At 45.7% G+C, this 13,350-nt stretch overlaps 1 protein-coding gene across 4 annotated transcripts in view; it reads left to right on the forward strand.

The window, feature by feature from the left end:
* ERI3 (ERI1 exoribonuclease family member 3) overlaps positions 1-13,350 on the forward strand; it is a 251,599-nt gene that overhangs the window by 51,772 nt on the left and 186,477 nt on the right. For all 4 annotated transcript variants that reach the window (XM_073357948.2, XM_073357949.2, XM_073357951.2 and 1 more), the window contains exons 4-5: positions 2,510-2,569; positions 7,416-7,507. In XM_073357948.2, the coding sequence (XP_073214049.1) occupies positions 2,510-2,569; positions 7,416-7,507 (152 nt within the window). The remainder of the gene's footprint in view (positions 1-2,509; positions 2,570-7,415; positions 7,508-13,350) is intronic.

Consider the following 13,350-nt stretch of genomic DNA (forward strand, 5'->3'; position numbering starts at 1 on the left):
GGAGTGTGACGTGGGGCACAGAGCTGGGAGGTGACTTAATCAGGGTCATACAGTGCATCTGTGCCAGAGCTGGGAACAGAACCTGGCTCCCCTGCATTGCAGCCCAGTGTCTGCAATCTCCTTACTCCCTACAGTGCGCCTAACTGTGCATGGTGCAACCTCTTGTTATACCCCACCTTCCTCTCCTTCCTAACAGGGGTATAATCCAGCCATGGCCCCATCCAGCCACAGGCATGCCAGGCCTCCCTCCCTCCCTCCCCTGTACCCTTTAATGTGTTCAGCTACAAATAAATGAGATGCCAGTGAGGTCCAGAAAGCTGCAGGAAGCCATTCGCATGGATGCAGGCCATGTGAGATTTCCGAAAACAGCTCTTCCTCAGCCAATTTCCAGAGCTTCAGCTTGGGCTGCTCACCACAGAGCTGGGGCCAGCACTTCCATTAGAGGGTAATGGTGAGGGATGAGTTACCCAGCTATGCTGGGTGAGTGGTGAGCGAAACTTCTACTAAGAAAGGGACAAAACAAGACAAGGAGGCAAAATGTGAGTTAAACACCAGGCTAAGGAATAGTGCAGTTAATCTCTTAAATTTATTTTCCTTTAGTGCATGGGAAGTCTGTAGGCAGCAGCTGTTACACAATTAAAATACAGATTAATATAAAACCAGTTTCTGGAATATAACAGTGTCTGTGTTTCTCCACTTCCTTAAAATGCCACCTAATAATGACTTGATAAACTTCAGAAACCCACCTAGAGGAACTCTACATTCTTAAAATGAAAATTTCTTCCCTAAAAGGTATATATTACCATTGTGTGTAAATCGCCACAAGAAAATAATCTTCCCACTTAGAGCCAGCTTATTCAGTGAATCAGGTATTTGGTTTTCATTAAATGTAATTACACTTTAATTGGAGTTTAATTGTGGTTGTGGTATTTTTTTTTTTTTTTAAGTTTCAGTGCTGTAAGCCAAGCAGCCAAAGAAACAAAGGGGTTTCTTGCATAGGCTAACTTGCATAGGCTGCCGTCTGCTTAATAAGGCACCAAGGCTCTTGGCTTGTCATAAGGCTTCTGATCTCTGACTGGGCTGAAATCTTCTACAATAGAAGAGTTGCTCCTGGATAGGAGGGAGCCCGTCAAGAATTCTTCCCATCTGCAGCTCGTGACTAGACTGTCATGGCTTTCTGTGAGTCTGGATGTTGCATGTATTAGCAAAATCATAGTCTTCAGCCATGTACAGTCTTCACTTTAATTGGGGCTCAGACATGATCAGAAAACTGTGATACTAAATGTAATAACATGATTTGTATTTGCTTTTCCACAAACCCTGAGCAATGGAGTTATACTGAGGTACGTGGTAGTGTAGACCAAGTCCAAGGGCAAGTCTATGCTACCGTGATACACTGGCATGGCCACACCACTATAGCTTGGCTGGTGAAGACGTGCTGTGCCGACAGGAGAGTGTTCTCGTCGGCATAATGACACCACCTCAGTGAGAGGCAGAAGCTGTGTCTGCCGACATAGTGCAGAGTGGACGCCACTTTAAGTTGCTGTAACTTACATTGCTGAGAGGGGGGTGGCTTTTTCACACCCCTGAGCGACGTAACTTACCTCGCCTTAAGCGGTAGTGTAGACCAGCCCTAAGTGCCCCAAACTATACTGGGCATTTTGCAGACACACACACCAAGCCTTGACCCTGGAGACACTCATGCATGTGCTGAACTTTAAATATGCAAGTAATCCAATGGAAGTCAGTGAAACAACTGAGGTGCTTAAATGTTTGCAGGATTGGGCCCAGAGTCAGTCCCTACCCCAAAGTTTTTACTGAAAAACAAAATGTAGTCGTATTTTAAAATGAAATGGATTTTCTTCAGATTTAATTAAAACTTTTAAAAATATTTATGTATTTTACTGCCTCTGGCTTAAAATGTAAAAACAGGGAGTTTTACACTAATGTAAAGCATGGATACACGTTTCTCCAATCACCATGAAGGACAAACTAACACCCTGCATACCTCATTTTATGAGGCAGGTTTATTTTATGTATCGATTCCTAGGCATTTCTGTTGTGTCATCACTCCAGAATGGGAATGCTGGGAGACAGCTTGTGTGTGTGGTAGAATCTGGCCGTGTAACTTAGGGCAGCAGCAGAACTGACACGGAAAAGATCAGCATATTGAAATGGGGAGCATTTAGGTATTTCATTATAGCACTGACCGCAGGGTTAGAAAAGATTCTATATTGTTCCCCTAAGCAAATCTGTATGACTTCGGGTTCCAGTATTTCATAGCTTATGTGTAAGAGCTCTCAGCTTAGCAGTTTCTGGAATTGTGCTGTGTTCTTGCTTGCTGGCGGGGCCGTTCCCAGGGCTGCTGTACTGCAGTTGACAGGACTTGGTATTGCCCAGATTGCTCACGAGAGCACGTTACGGTTTCAGAAAGGCGGGCAGGAGAGGAGACCGAATTATCGATGTAATGCTCCTCTGACTCTTGTTTTCTCTTCCTCTTTTGTTTCAGCTGACTGGAATTATTCAAGGCATGGTGGATGGGCAGCCAAGTCTCCAGCAAGTGCTTGAGGTAAGCAGGATAACCTTTAGTTCCTGAACTTTGACCTCTGCTCCCCCTTCTTCACCCCCTCCCGGGTTATTTGACTAGGATTACGGCTTCATTAGAATCACATTTGCTGTCACGTCGGTGACATGCCGTTGAGAGTATTGAACCATTGATCTGTCATTCCCAGCTGTTCATGTCAAGGGTACTGACAAGATGTCCAGGCTCCTGCCCCCAGACAGGAGAGGAGGTGATTCGTACTTGAGCCAAGACGTTGCTTTAGTGCATTGCATGGGCGCTGTTCCCCCCTCCCCCCCACCATTAAATTAATGCTTCCACCTATTTAAATGCTCAATAATACACAAAGTATAGGCCTCTAAAACCTAATCTGTGGAATGTGCAAATGCAGATAAAGTCCTAATAATGCCATCTGCTTAATGTTGAATTCCTGCAGCATTTAGGATTAATTAGCTTGAAAGTATTTTGCCATCAATAGCTTTTGTTGTTAGTCAAATACTGAGGGAAACCTCCTCCAGGAGAGCCCACTCTGGCTGCCGGTCACAGTTCAATGCATTGTCTCTGTCAGGATTTGCACTGCCGTATGGCCTAATTGTTCCTAATCAGAATGATTGCAACAATTGCTTATGTAAGGAAATCAAATTAAAGGCTTTAACACCCTCTGCGGAGACGGCTGGCTCACGTCAGGGATTTTAGAAAGGTTACAAGTGCTATTTCTCGCTCCTGGGGCCCTCTGGTGCTGACACAGCTGGGGAGGCAATACTGCAGCCCCAGGGACTCGAAGTGGTGGGTGGGGAAGAAGAGCATCTAGAGCTTCGCACTGAGGAACGATACTGCTGCTGCTGAGGGAGCTGCTTTGACCAGTCTTGAAAGGAGCCTCGTGTTCCATCCCCAGTGTCAGTGAAATAGGGTCTTGGGGAATTCTGTGCTTGGCCAGCACCTGCCATCCAAACCGAATCCCTAAACACAGTCTGGAGAGAAGTCATAGGGCCTGCGTGGAGCCAATCAGGTTTCCCAGGCCAAGCCAGGCAGAGCTCATGGAGGGGGAAAAAAATGAGGATTTGCGGGATGTGTCGAGGGAGTCCTACCACTCTATCTGGAACATGGTGGGGCCCCAAGTACCAAAGGTAAGCGGGAAGGATAAACCCTTTGAATAAAATCAAGTTAGAAGCTCGCCTCACCAGACCTGCGGCAACCCAGCTGAGGATATGCTAGTCACCTCGCAGTCCTGAATGTCTGGTTGTCTCCCACTCCACCATACAGTCTGGCCCCAGCACCAGACGCAGTCTCAGCACTTTTCCTGTGGGTGGAAGTGTGGGGAACTCTCCATTAAATGTAGATGCAGTGATGTGTAAAATCACAAAGCTCACTGCATACTCCGTATTGCTCCCAACTGCCATGTGATCCTACTTTAATTGATCGCTTTGGTGCCAAAAACTTCTCTTTAATTAGAGTATTGAGGTTAAATAAATTTGGTCGTGTGGCTGTCTCTTGGTCAGTTGGATTGTTTGGCCATTGCTGAGTGTATAAATGGGTAAGTTCACGCAAACATCCCCATATGGAATAGACTTATTCTAAGAAAACCAGTGGAGTTCCTTAGAAATTACTTGTACAACCTGCAAAATTTCATAGAGAATGAAAACCTTTCTATAGGTTTTATAGGCATCCTATAGAATTCTGTAGCAGGATTCTAATTCTCTATTAAATCCTATGGGATGTTTTAAAAAAAAACACACAACCCCATAGAGAGAACCCACAGAAAAGATATTGCATTCTGTAAGATGTTTCCATAACTGTTTGGTCTGCCTAATCTGTAGGTTCTGTCTGCTGGTCAAGCCCTGTCTCACATCCAGGCCTGAGCTCGCTGGGCCAGGGATGGTCTCCTTTGTTCTTTGTCTGTACGGTTCCCAGCGCAGTGGGGCCTTGACAGTGTTTGGGGCTCTTAGGCTTATCTGCAAAGCAAATAATAAATCTGCCTATTTCTAGATTAAAATGCGATTATGCTTTGGCTTCTCTGGGGGTTGTTGGTTTAGGCAGCCTGGCTGCTGCTCCCTGTATTTCAAGTGTGGGTGAATAAGGCAGTTGTCTGCTGCTGTAGGTGGCCACGTTCCTTCCCCTCTTCTCCTCTGGCCGTGGAGAAAGCGGCTCCGAACGGTGAGCTGTCAGGTCGTAGCAGTCATGCTGCAGAGCAGCCTGCGTTGCCGTTGCTGCCCTGTACGTGACTAGAATCTCTTCACGTGCCCAAGCCGCGTGGCCGCCTCGAGGGGGAGCCTTCTGTTTCAGGAGCTGCGCGCGTCATGGGCAGGGAGCGGAGATGCACTTCGCCCATTGAAACGATACTGAGAATATTGGCTGCAAGAGTGCGTAATGCTGACTTGTGCAGTGCCTGCCACCTGGAGATCTCAAAGCCCTTCACGAACACAGAATTAATTCCAGCTGGAACAGTAGAACTAGAAGAAGGAAGGAAAAGGTGTCCAACTCTTCAAAACCAGGGTGTGCGTGTGTACTGAGTTTGTAATGGTGGCATGCATGCCTGTGCACCCATAAGCGTCCATCTTATGTGTCATATTCATTGCGACCCAGGTGATGTGCTGTAGGTGAAAAATCCCATCCCGGGATGGTTGTCCCTCGGAAATGAGGGTGAGTTGAATGAGAATCTCTCATTCGTATCTGTTTTGTGGCTTATTTTCCTTCAGTTCGCAGTCTGTGGGGGCTCCTCCATGATCTCTTGGGTTAATTTCGAGCTTCTTTAAAAAGTCGGCAGAACTTCAAGAAATAAGGGCATGGCTCTCTATTGGAGGAAACTTTGAAATATAATAGGGCTGTCAAGCGATTAAAAAAATTAATCACGATTAATTGCACTGTTAATAATAAATACCATTTATTTAAATATTTTTGGATGTTTTTTACATTTTCAAATATATTGATTTCAATTACAACACAGAATACAAAGTGTACAGTAGGAGTTTATATTTATTTTTATTACAAATACTTGCACTGTTAAAAAACAAAAGAAACTGTATTTTTCAATTCCCCTATTGCAAGTACTGTAGTGCAATCTCTTTACCGTGAAAGTTGAATTTACAAATGTAGAATTATGTAGAAATACCCTGCATTCAAAAATAAAACAATGTAAAACTTTAGAGTCTACAAGTTCACTCAGTCCTACTTCTTGTTCAGCCAATCGCTCAGACAGACAAGTTTGTTTACGTTTGCAGGAGATAATGCTGCCCGCTTCTCGTTTACAATGTCACCTGAAAGTGAGAACAGGCGTTCTCATGGCACTGTTGCAGCCGGCGTCACAAGATATTTGTGCCAGATGCGCTGAAGATTCATGTGTCCCTTCATGCTTCAGCCACCATTCCGGAGGACATGTGTCCATGCTGACAACAGGTTCTGCTCGATAATGATCCAAAGCAATGTGGACTGACGTATGGTCGTTTTCATCATCTGAGTTAGATGCCATCAGTAGAAAGTTGATCTTTTTTTGGTGCTGGTGGTGGTTCAGGTCCTATAGATTCCATGGCAGAGTGTTGCTCTTTTAAGTCTTCTGAAAGCATGCTCCACACCTCATCCCTCTCAGATTTTGGAAAGCACTTCAGATCCTTAAATCTTGGGTCGAGTGCTTTAGCTATCCTTAGAAATCTCACACTGGTACCTTCTTTGCATTTTGTCAAATCTGCAGTGAAAGTGTTCTTAAAATGAACAACATGTAGTGGGTCATCATCCGAGATTGCTATAACATGAAATACGTGGCGGAATGTGGGTAACACAGCTGGAGACATACAATTCTCCCCCAAGGAGTTCAGTCAGAAATTTAATTAACACATTATTTTTTTAACGAGCATCATCAGCACCGAAGCATGTCCTCTGGAATGGTGGCTGAAGTATGAAGAGGCATACGAATCTTTAGCGCATCTGGCACGTAAATATCGTGTGATGCTGGCTACAACAGTGCCATGTGAACGCTTGTTCTTACTTTCAGGTGACGTAATTAAGAAGTGGGCAGCTTTATCTCTCACAAATGTAAACAAACTTGTTTGTCTGAGTGATTGGCTGAACAAGAAGTAGGACTGAGTGGACTTGTAGGCTCTAAAGTTTTACATTGTTTTATTTTTGAGTTCAGCTATGTAACAAAAAAAAATCTACATTTGTAAGTTGCACTTTCAGGATAAAGAGATTGCATTTCAGTACTTGTATCAGGTGAATTGAAAAATATTATTTCTTTTGTTTATCATTTTTACCATGCAAATATTTGTAATAAAAATAATATAAAGTGAGCATTTTATACTTCGTATTCTGTATTGTAATTGAAACCAATATATATGAAAATGTAGAAAAACATCCAAAAATATTTAATAATTATTAAAAAATATTAAAAAATTTAACTTGGCATTCTATTGCTTAACAGTGAGATTAAAATGGCGATTAATCACGATTAACTCAAAAAAGTTAATCGCAATTTAAAAAATTAATCTAATGAGTTAACTGAAATTAATTGACAGCCCTAAAATATAATGTTACAGCTTATTTGATGAAGGGAAGGGGAAAATGGGTGGGGGGGGCGCTAAGTAATATTTTATGATTCCTGTTCTTTTGTGAGCAGAGCTTTTGTAGTGTCTGATAAGATCATCTCTGCACTGGTCGCCTGTTGTTTCCTGTTGGAAATCTTCCAAGGTCCAAACGTGCTCTTGTTGAGATGATGTGAGCGAAGAAAGGGAGAGAGGGGTGGGGGCTGCTGCTGGATAAGATCACAATTTTCTTCTTGTCTGATTGCGAGGAGCTTATCTGTGTTTAACTGTTGTGGCTCTTCCCTGTCTACAAAGCTCATCCTCTTTCCCTGCGTTCCTTTCAGAGGGTCGATGAGTGGATGGCGAAGGAAGGCCTCTTAGATCCTAGCGTCAAGTCGATTTTTGTAACCTGCGGAGATTGGGATTTGAAAGTAATGTGAGTATGGGAAGGGAAGCTGCACAGGGTTTTGTTACTGCATGCTTGTGGGAAATGTTTCCTCCTTTCCCATTACCTAGCTCTTGCTGGTGCAGTGGGATGATTCGTGTAACTTCATGCACGTTTTTGTTTGGTGGGGAGGGAAAGAGCATGTTGATGATTTCCTCTCCCTGTTAATTCTCACATCTTAGTTCTGCTGGGGCCTTGGCTCAGTTCAAACCAACACTCACCTTAACAGTGTGTTTCAGTTGATGCTGAAAAACTCGCATGTTCTCTCCGTACCATCCCGATTCCGGCAGCGTTCCCCGTCTGCCTCCAAGCCCCGACTGCTTACAGGTATCGAGCTGCCCGTAGTCTTTGTCCACTGCATGGTTGTTGAGGGCCATGCATAATCAGAAGTGATAACAGCAAGGGGAATGGGAGGAAGATTGATCAAGGAGAAAGGCTTTGTACATGGTCACTGGGTAGGGTAGCAAGTGAGTTTGACCCCACATCCATTGAAGGGTTTAAACTGGGAGCTTTGGGATAGCTCCATTTGTATCCATTATTTTCTCTGAATTGGCAAGCGCAGTAGGATGTTCCTTCTGTTTCTACCCATTCTGGTCCCTGGCTACTTGATCTCTGCCCCTCTCCTGAGTGCGACCATGTGGCAGGCTTCGAGGATAAATACCTGCCCCTTCCTGAAAATGATGTTCCATTTACCACATTGTGCCGCATGCAGCCAGCACAGCCTCAGGGAATAAAGAGTGGGGCGGAAGGGCGTATGTATGTAGGGTGGTCACTGGTTCTGTATTCCTGAATCGAGGGATGACCATTGGCTAGCTTTCGTAGTCCAGACCTTCTCTGTCTTCCTGGTGTACCAAATGGACAGTAGCTGCTGGGCCGTCATCTAAAAGAAAAAGAAAAACCCGGGGTCCAAGGCTGGCATGCTAGAGTGGTGCGCTCAGTAACTGCAATCACGTTTACAGACTGGCTGGTCAGTGCTGCAAGTGGCCATTTAGGCGTCGATGTCGCCATTTGCATACATGCATATCGGTGTACCATTCTGCACGCATCTTTGCACATTGAGTTGAATAGGGCCTGCTATTTAAAAAGTAGCCCTTGCTGTCTAAGAAGGAAATGACGCAGAATGCAGTGTAGGATACATAGTGTCACAGAGCCCTGAATTCACCTGGGCACCCATCACCTTTCAGTGGCTTTTCTTTGTTTAAGTGCCTGGTAAAGGCTGCTGTTTTTATCACATCGATCAAGGCGCGGGCTTGACACGTCCAGCACTCAACTGACATCTACAACTCGCCATTGGTGTTGCTTGGTTTTCAGTTTCACATCCATTTCCCCTGGTGTTAAGGTTAAATAAAATGCACACAACTCTGGAGAAGGCTCCATTTCACAGTCTGGTCTTGGTGTAGCTGCTGGTCCTTCTCTGCTCGCACTCTGGTTCGTGAGATCTTGAGAAACACAGGGACTGAAGTTGCAGCACAAGCCCTGCAGGGACGACAAATCTGCTCTCATCTAGACAAAATCATTGCTCACTTGCCCTTGTGTCAACAGAGAGGTCTTTATCAGGGCCATGCCTCGGGTTGACGTGGACACCTTTCCCTTATGTGTATTACTGTGGGGTTTAATTTCCATGTAATTTTGTATTTAAACTTTTACAGGAGACCAGCACAAAGAAGGCGTTGGGGGTGTTGGCCGGTCATTTCTGATCTGTTCTCCCCTCTTGGCTCTTCCATGCCTTACTGCTGTATTGAGTCAGGCCTTGATCCTACTGCTTCTGGTGTTACTAGGGAGGGGTGTCCATGTACAAGGCCAGTCATTCTGTCTCTTTCATTGTGCATGTAATTGCTTTTCTAGCGGGGGTGTACAGCCTAGGGTAGCTTCTGTATTGAATAGGCTACCTTCTAGGTTTGCTAGCCAGAAGCTGTATTTTGGGGATGGAGGGCAGGGCTGTGGTCTCTTTTTATTTTGGGGTTGCTGATTTTTCTCCAAGGCCCCAAACAGCTGTTCAGCGTCCCACCGTTGATTCCCGCAGCTGTTCAGCGTCCCACACGCTCCCAGCTTCCATTGGCTGGGAATGGCGAACCGCGGCCACTGGGAGCAGCGGTGGGCTGTGCCTGTGGACGGTCAACGGCAGCAAAATGTCTTGTGGCCCGCAATCAGATTACACCAGGGGTCGGCAACCTTTCAGAAGTGGTGTTCCAAGTCTTCGTTTATTCACTGTAATTTGAGGTTTTGCGTGCCAGTAATTCATTTTAACGTTTTTAGAGGGTCTCTTTCTATAAGTCTTTAATATATAACTAGACTATTGTTGTATGTAAAGTAAATAAGGTTTTTAAAATGTTTAAGAAGCTTCATTTAAAATTAAATTAAAATGCAGAGCCCCCCGGACCAGTGGCCAGGACCCAGGCAGTGTGAGTGCCACTGAAAATCAGCACACGTGCCATAGGTTGGCTACCCTTGGATTACACTGATGAGCTGCAGGTTGCCCACCACTGGTTTAGATAATGGCACAGAGAATACACTTATAAAGTTTGTAGACGATACCAACCTGGGAGGGGTTGCAAGTGCTTTGGAGGATAGGATTAAAATTCAAAATGATCTGGACAAACTGGAGAAGTGGTTTGAAGTAAATAGGATGAAATTCAATAAGGACAAATGCAAAGTACTCCACTTAGGAAGGAACAATCAGTTGCACACATACAAAATGGGAACTGACTGCCTAGGAAGGAGTACTGCGGAAAGGGATCTGGGGATCATTGTGGACCACAAGCTAAATATGAGTCAACAGTGTAATGCTGTTGCAAAAAAAAGCAAACATCATTCTGGGATGTATTAGTAGGAGTGTTGTAAGCAAGACATGAGAAGTAATTCTTCTGCTCTACTCCGTGCTGATTAGGCCTCAGCTGGAATATTGTGTCCAATTTTGGGTGCCACATTTCAGGAAGGACATGGACAAATGGGAGAGTGTCCAGAGAAGAGCAGCAAAAATGATTAAAGGTCTAGAAAACATGACCTCTGAGGGAAGATTGAAAAAATTGGGTTTGCTTAGTCTGGAAAAGAGAAGACTGAGAGGGAACATAACCATTTTCAAGTATGTAAAAGGATGTTATAAGGAGGAGGAAGAAAAATAGGTTTTCTTAACCTCTGAGGACAGGACAAGAAGCAATGGGCTTATATTTCACCAAGGGCCGTTTAGGTGGGACATTAGGAAAAACTTCCTAACTGTCAGGGTAGTTAAGCATTGGAATAAATTGCCTAGGGAGGGTGTGAAATCACCATCATTGGAGACTTTGAAGAGCAGGTTAGACAAACACCTGCCAGGAATGGTCTAGATAATTAGTCCTGCCTTGAGTGCAGGGGACTGGACCAGATGACCTCTTGAGGTCCCTTCCAGTCCTATGATTCTATCCTTGGCATCTAGGGTTGGGTGAAGTTCCTGTTTATCCTCTTTCTGGCTCGTGTGCATCGTACGTAGGATAGAGTGACTTTTTGGACACAGCTGTCTTGGTGACATGTGCACCCTACCTCAGGTCTGCCATGGGCCTGCCATCAGCTCATTGACCTGATTCCACGGGGTCGCTCCCTCCTCACATTGAAAAATGCAGTAGTCTTTGGAAGTAGTTCAACTACAACCCCCTGAACAGAGCAGGGTGAGCGGTGTCTCCCCCAGCAGGGGTACGGGAGCTGGCCAGCCAGAGGTGCTGTGTAGCATTCTGGAGCTTGGAAACTTAACTCTTCATTTGTGACCTGTCATTTCCGGCCAGTTGGAAAGAGAGACCCCACAAGGGTGCCGTGAGTGGAACGAGTGGTTCGGTTCTCTCTTTTCTGTTCTTTCTTTTTTTTAACAGTTATGTTAAGAATTTCATCTCTAAGCTTCTCCAAGGCAAAGTGGAAAATGCATTTCATGTTTCCAAGCTCACGGAAACGGAGTCTGCCCTCAACCTGTTAGCGAATAGCACGTCACTCTGCTCTGGCGCTGATTGGGCACAGCCAGGTGTAGCGTCACATCTGATTAGCAGCATGCCAGTGAATGGGGCTTGAGTGAGAACTCACTGCCAGCTCAGGCTTGTCTCACTTCCCATTACTTTTATCCATCACCTCAAATGCCAGATCTCCCTCCTGAACTAATTAAGTTTGCGTGTGTGTAGACACATTGCCAAATGGGGTTTAGCAAAGCAGAACTGAGCTACATCTCTTTTTAAACAGGAAAGGCAGAGAACGGCAACAGGGCCATATGGACAAAAAGATGCAGCTTCTGGGATGCAGCATGTCCAGGAAACATGCCAAAGACTAGCCCAGGGGGGCTGTGCGGGATGCGCAGTGTGCTCCGGGAAGGGCTGCCCAATGCACCTGTATAAATAACTGGTACTTCTCCGGGTGGGGAAAAGGTGGTGGCTACTTGTCCAAGTATCAGTGGAGTGAAGGGCTTGATGTTTGAGTGTACTACAGAGATAATTTGGCAGCATTAACTGGTACTAAAGTTCTCTTGCATTCCAGAGGAACACCAGTAAAACTAGGTGAGATGCGTCTGAAAGAACACGATCAGCACTGCACAGCTAAGGGGCGTGTGTTTGAGGCTATGCCTGACATTTTCAGGCCGTCTTCATGTCGGGGGAAATAGTAAAATACCTGCTTTTGGTGCATAGCCCTTTGACCACTTGTCTTCCTCTAGGATCTCTGATCCTCAATAGCCCAAAAGTGGCTTCTCACATCCCCCTGCTTAAGGATCACTTCAACTCTCCGCTGAAACGTACCCCCTCTGGGGTGAAGCATGGCAGCTATTCTGTGCTAGCAGACCTGCATATGAGGGGGCATGAACTTGAATAACGTGTTATTGAAACTCCAAGGGGAGTTGGCGACATGTGGAACTTGACCAGGATGCCAGGACTAACTCCACTCGCTCTTGTGAAAACCAGGTCTCTAATAACCACGGAGGGTCAGGTCCTCTTTGTCTTCCTTAGCACCTCCGGTAGCCTAGTGCCCCTAGCAATATGCCTGTCGTCTTCAGGAGAAGAACCCCACCTACTGAGTCATTAACTCCATTTCTCGCAGCATCGCTTCCTTGCTTATGAAATCTTCAGAGGTCCTAGCCAGAGGCTGGCCTGGTTTCCAGCCCTGCTTCTCCTTTTATCAGCTTCCTGTTTTAATAATAGGTTCCACTTCTATAGCACTTTTCATCTGCGATTCTCAAGTGCAAACACCTTGAGACCATCTCTGCCCAACAGGGGCAAGCTCCAGCCTTTTTACCCAGCTTTTTCCTGCTGTGCAGTGTTCTCGTTTTCCGTTGATCCTGGTTCAGTCATGCTCAACGGGAACGGGTAGGCAGCAGGAGTGTTCAGTGCTGCCCCATGGAAGAATCGTTAAGGAGCAAGATTGTGTTCGCACCTCCGTGGGCTGGAGGAGATCTGAGGCGTTACTGGGTTTGGGCTGTCCTGTCTGTCTCGGGTATTTCCGGTGCACCTGTCATTAGGGTCAGAGGATGATGGAGGGGAGGGGGCGCTAAGGAAGATGGTCGCCCAGAGACTGTTTCTCTTTGGCTGGGCCCATACTGTAGGAGGTGTAACACCAGTTGTGCACTGCGTTCCTCCCTGTCCCAGGGTACAGGTATTGTGGGGTGGTGGGCAAGCAAACAGGCTGAATTGTGGTGACCGTGGGTAGAAAGGGGCAAGGCCGATGCCTCAGTGCTGGAGATGGGGACTGGGTGGGTGGGATGGGTAAACAAGTAAGGTAGAAAAAGTCAGAAGTAGGCTGTGGTGAACCTGCCAAACCCAATGGAGGGCCTTGATGCAGGAGGAATTCCTGTGTATTAAGGCAGCACCCTGTGAATGGCTAGAGAAACCCCA

Source organism: Lepidochelys kempii, chromosome 8 (assembly GCF_965140285.1).
Source record: "Lepidochelys kempii isolate rLepKem1 chromosome 8, rLepKem1.hap1, whole genome shotgun sequence".
Taxonomy (NCBI): domain Eukaryota; kingdom Metazoa; phylum Chordata; order Testudines; family Cheloniidae; genus Lepidochelys; species Lepidochelys kempii.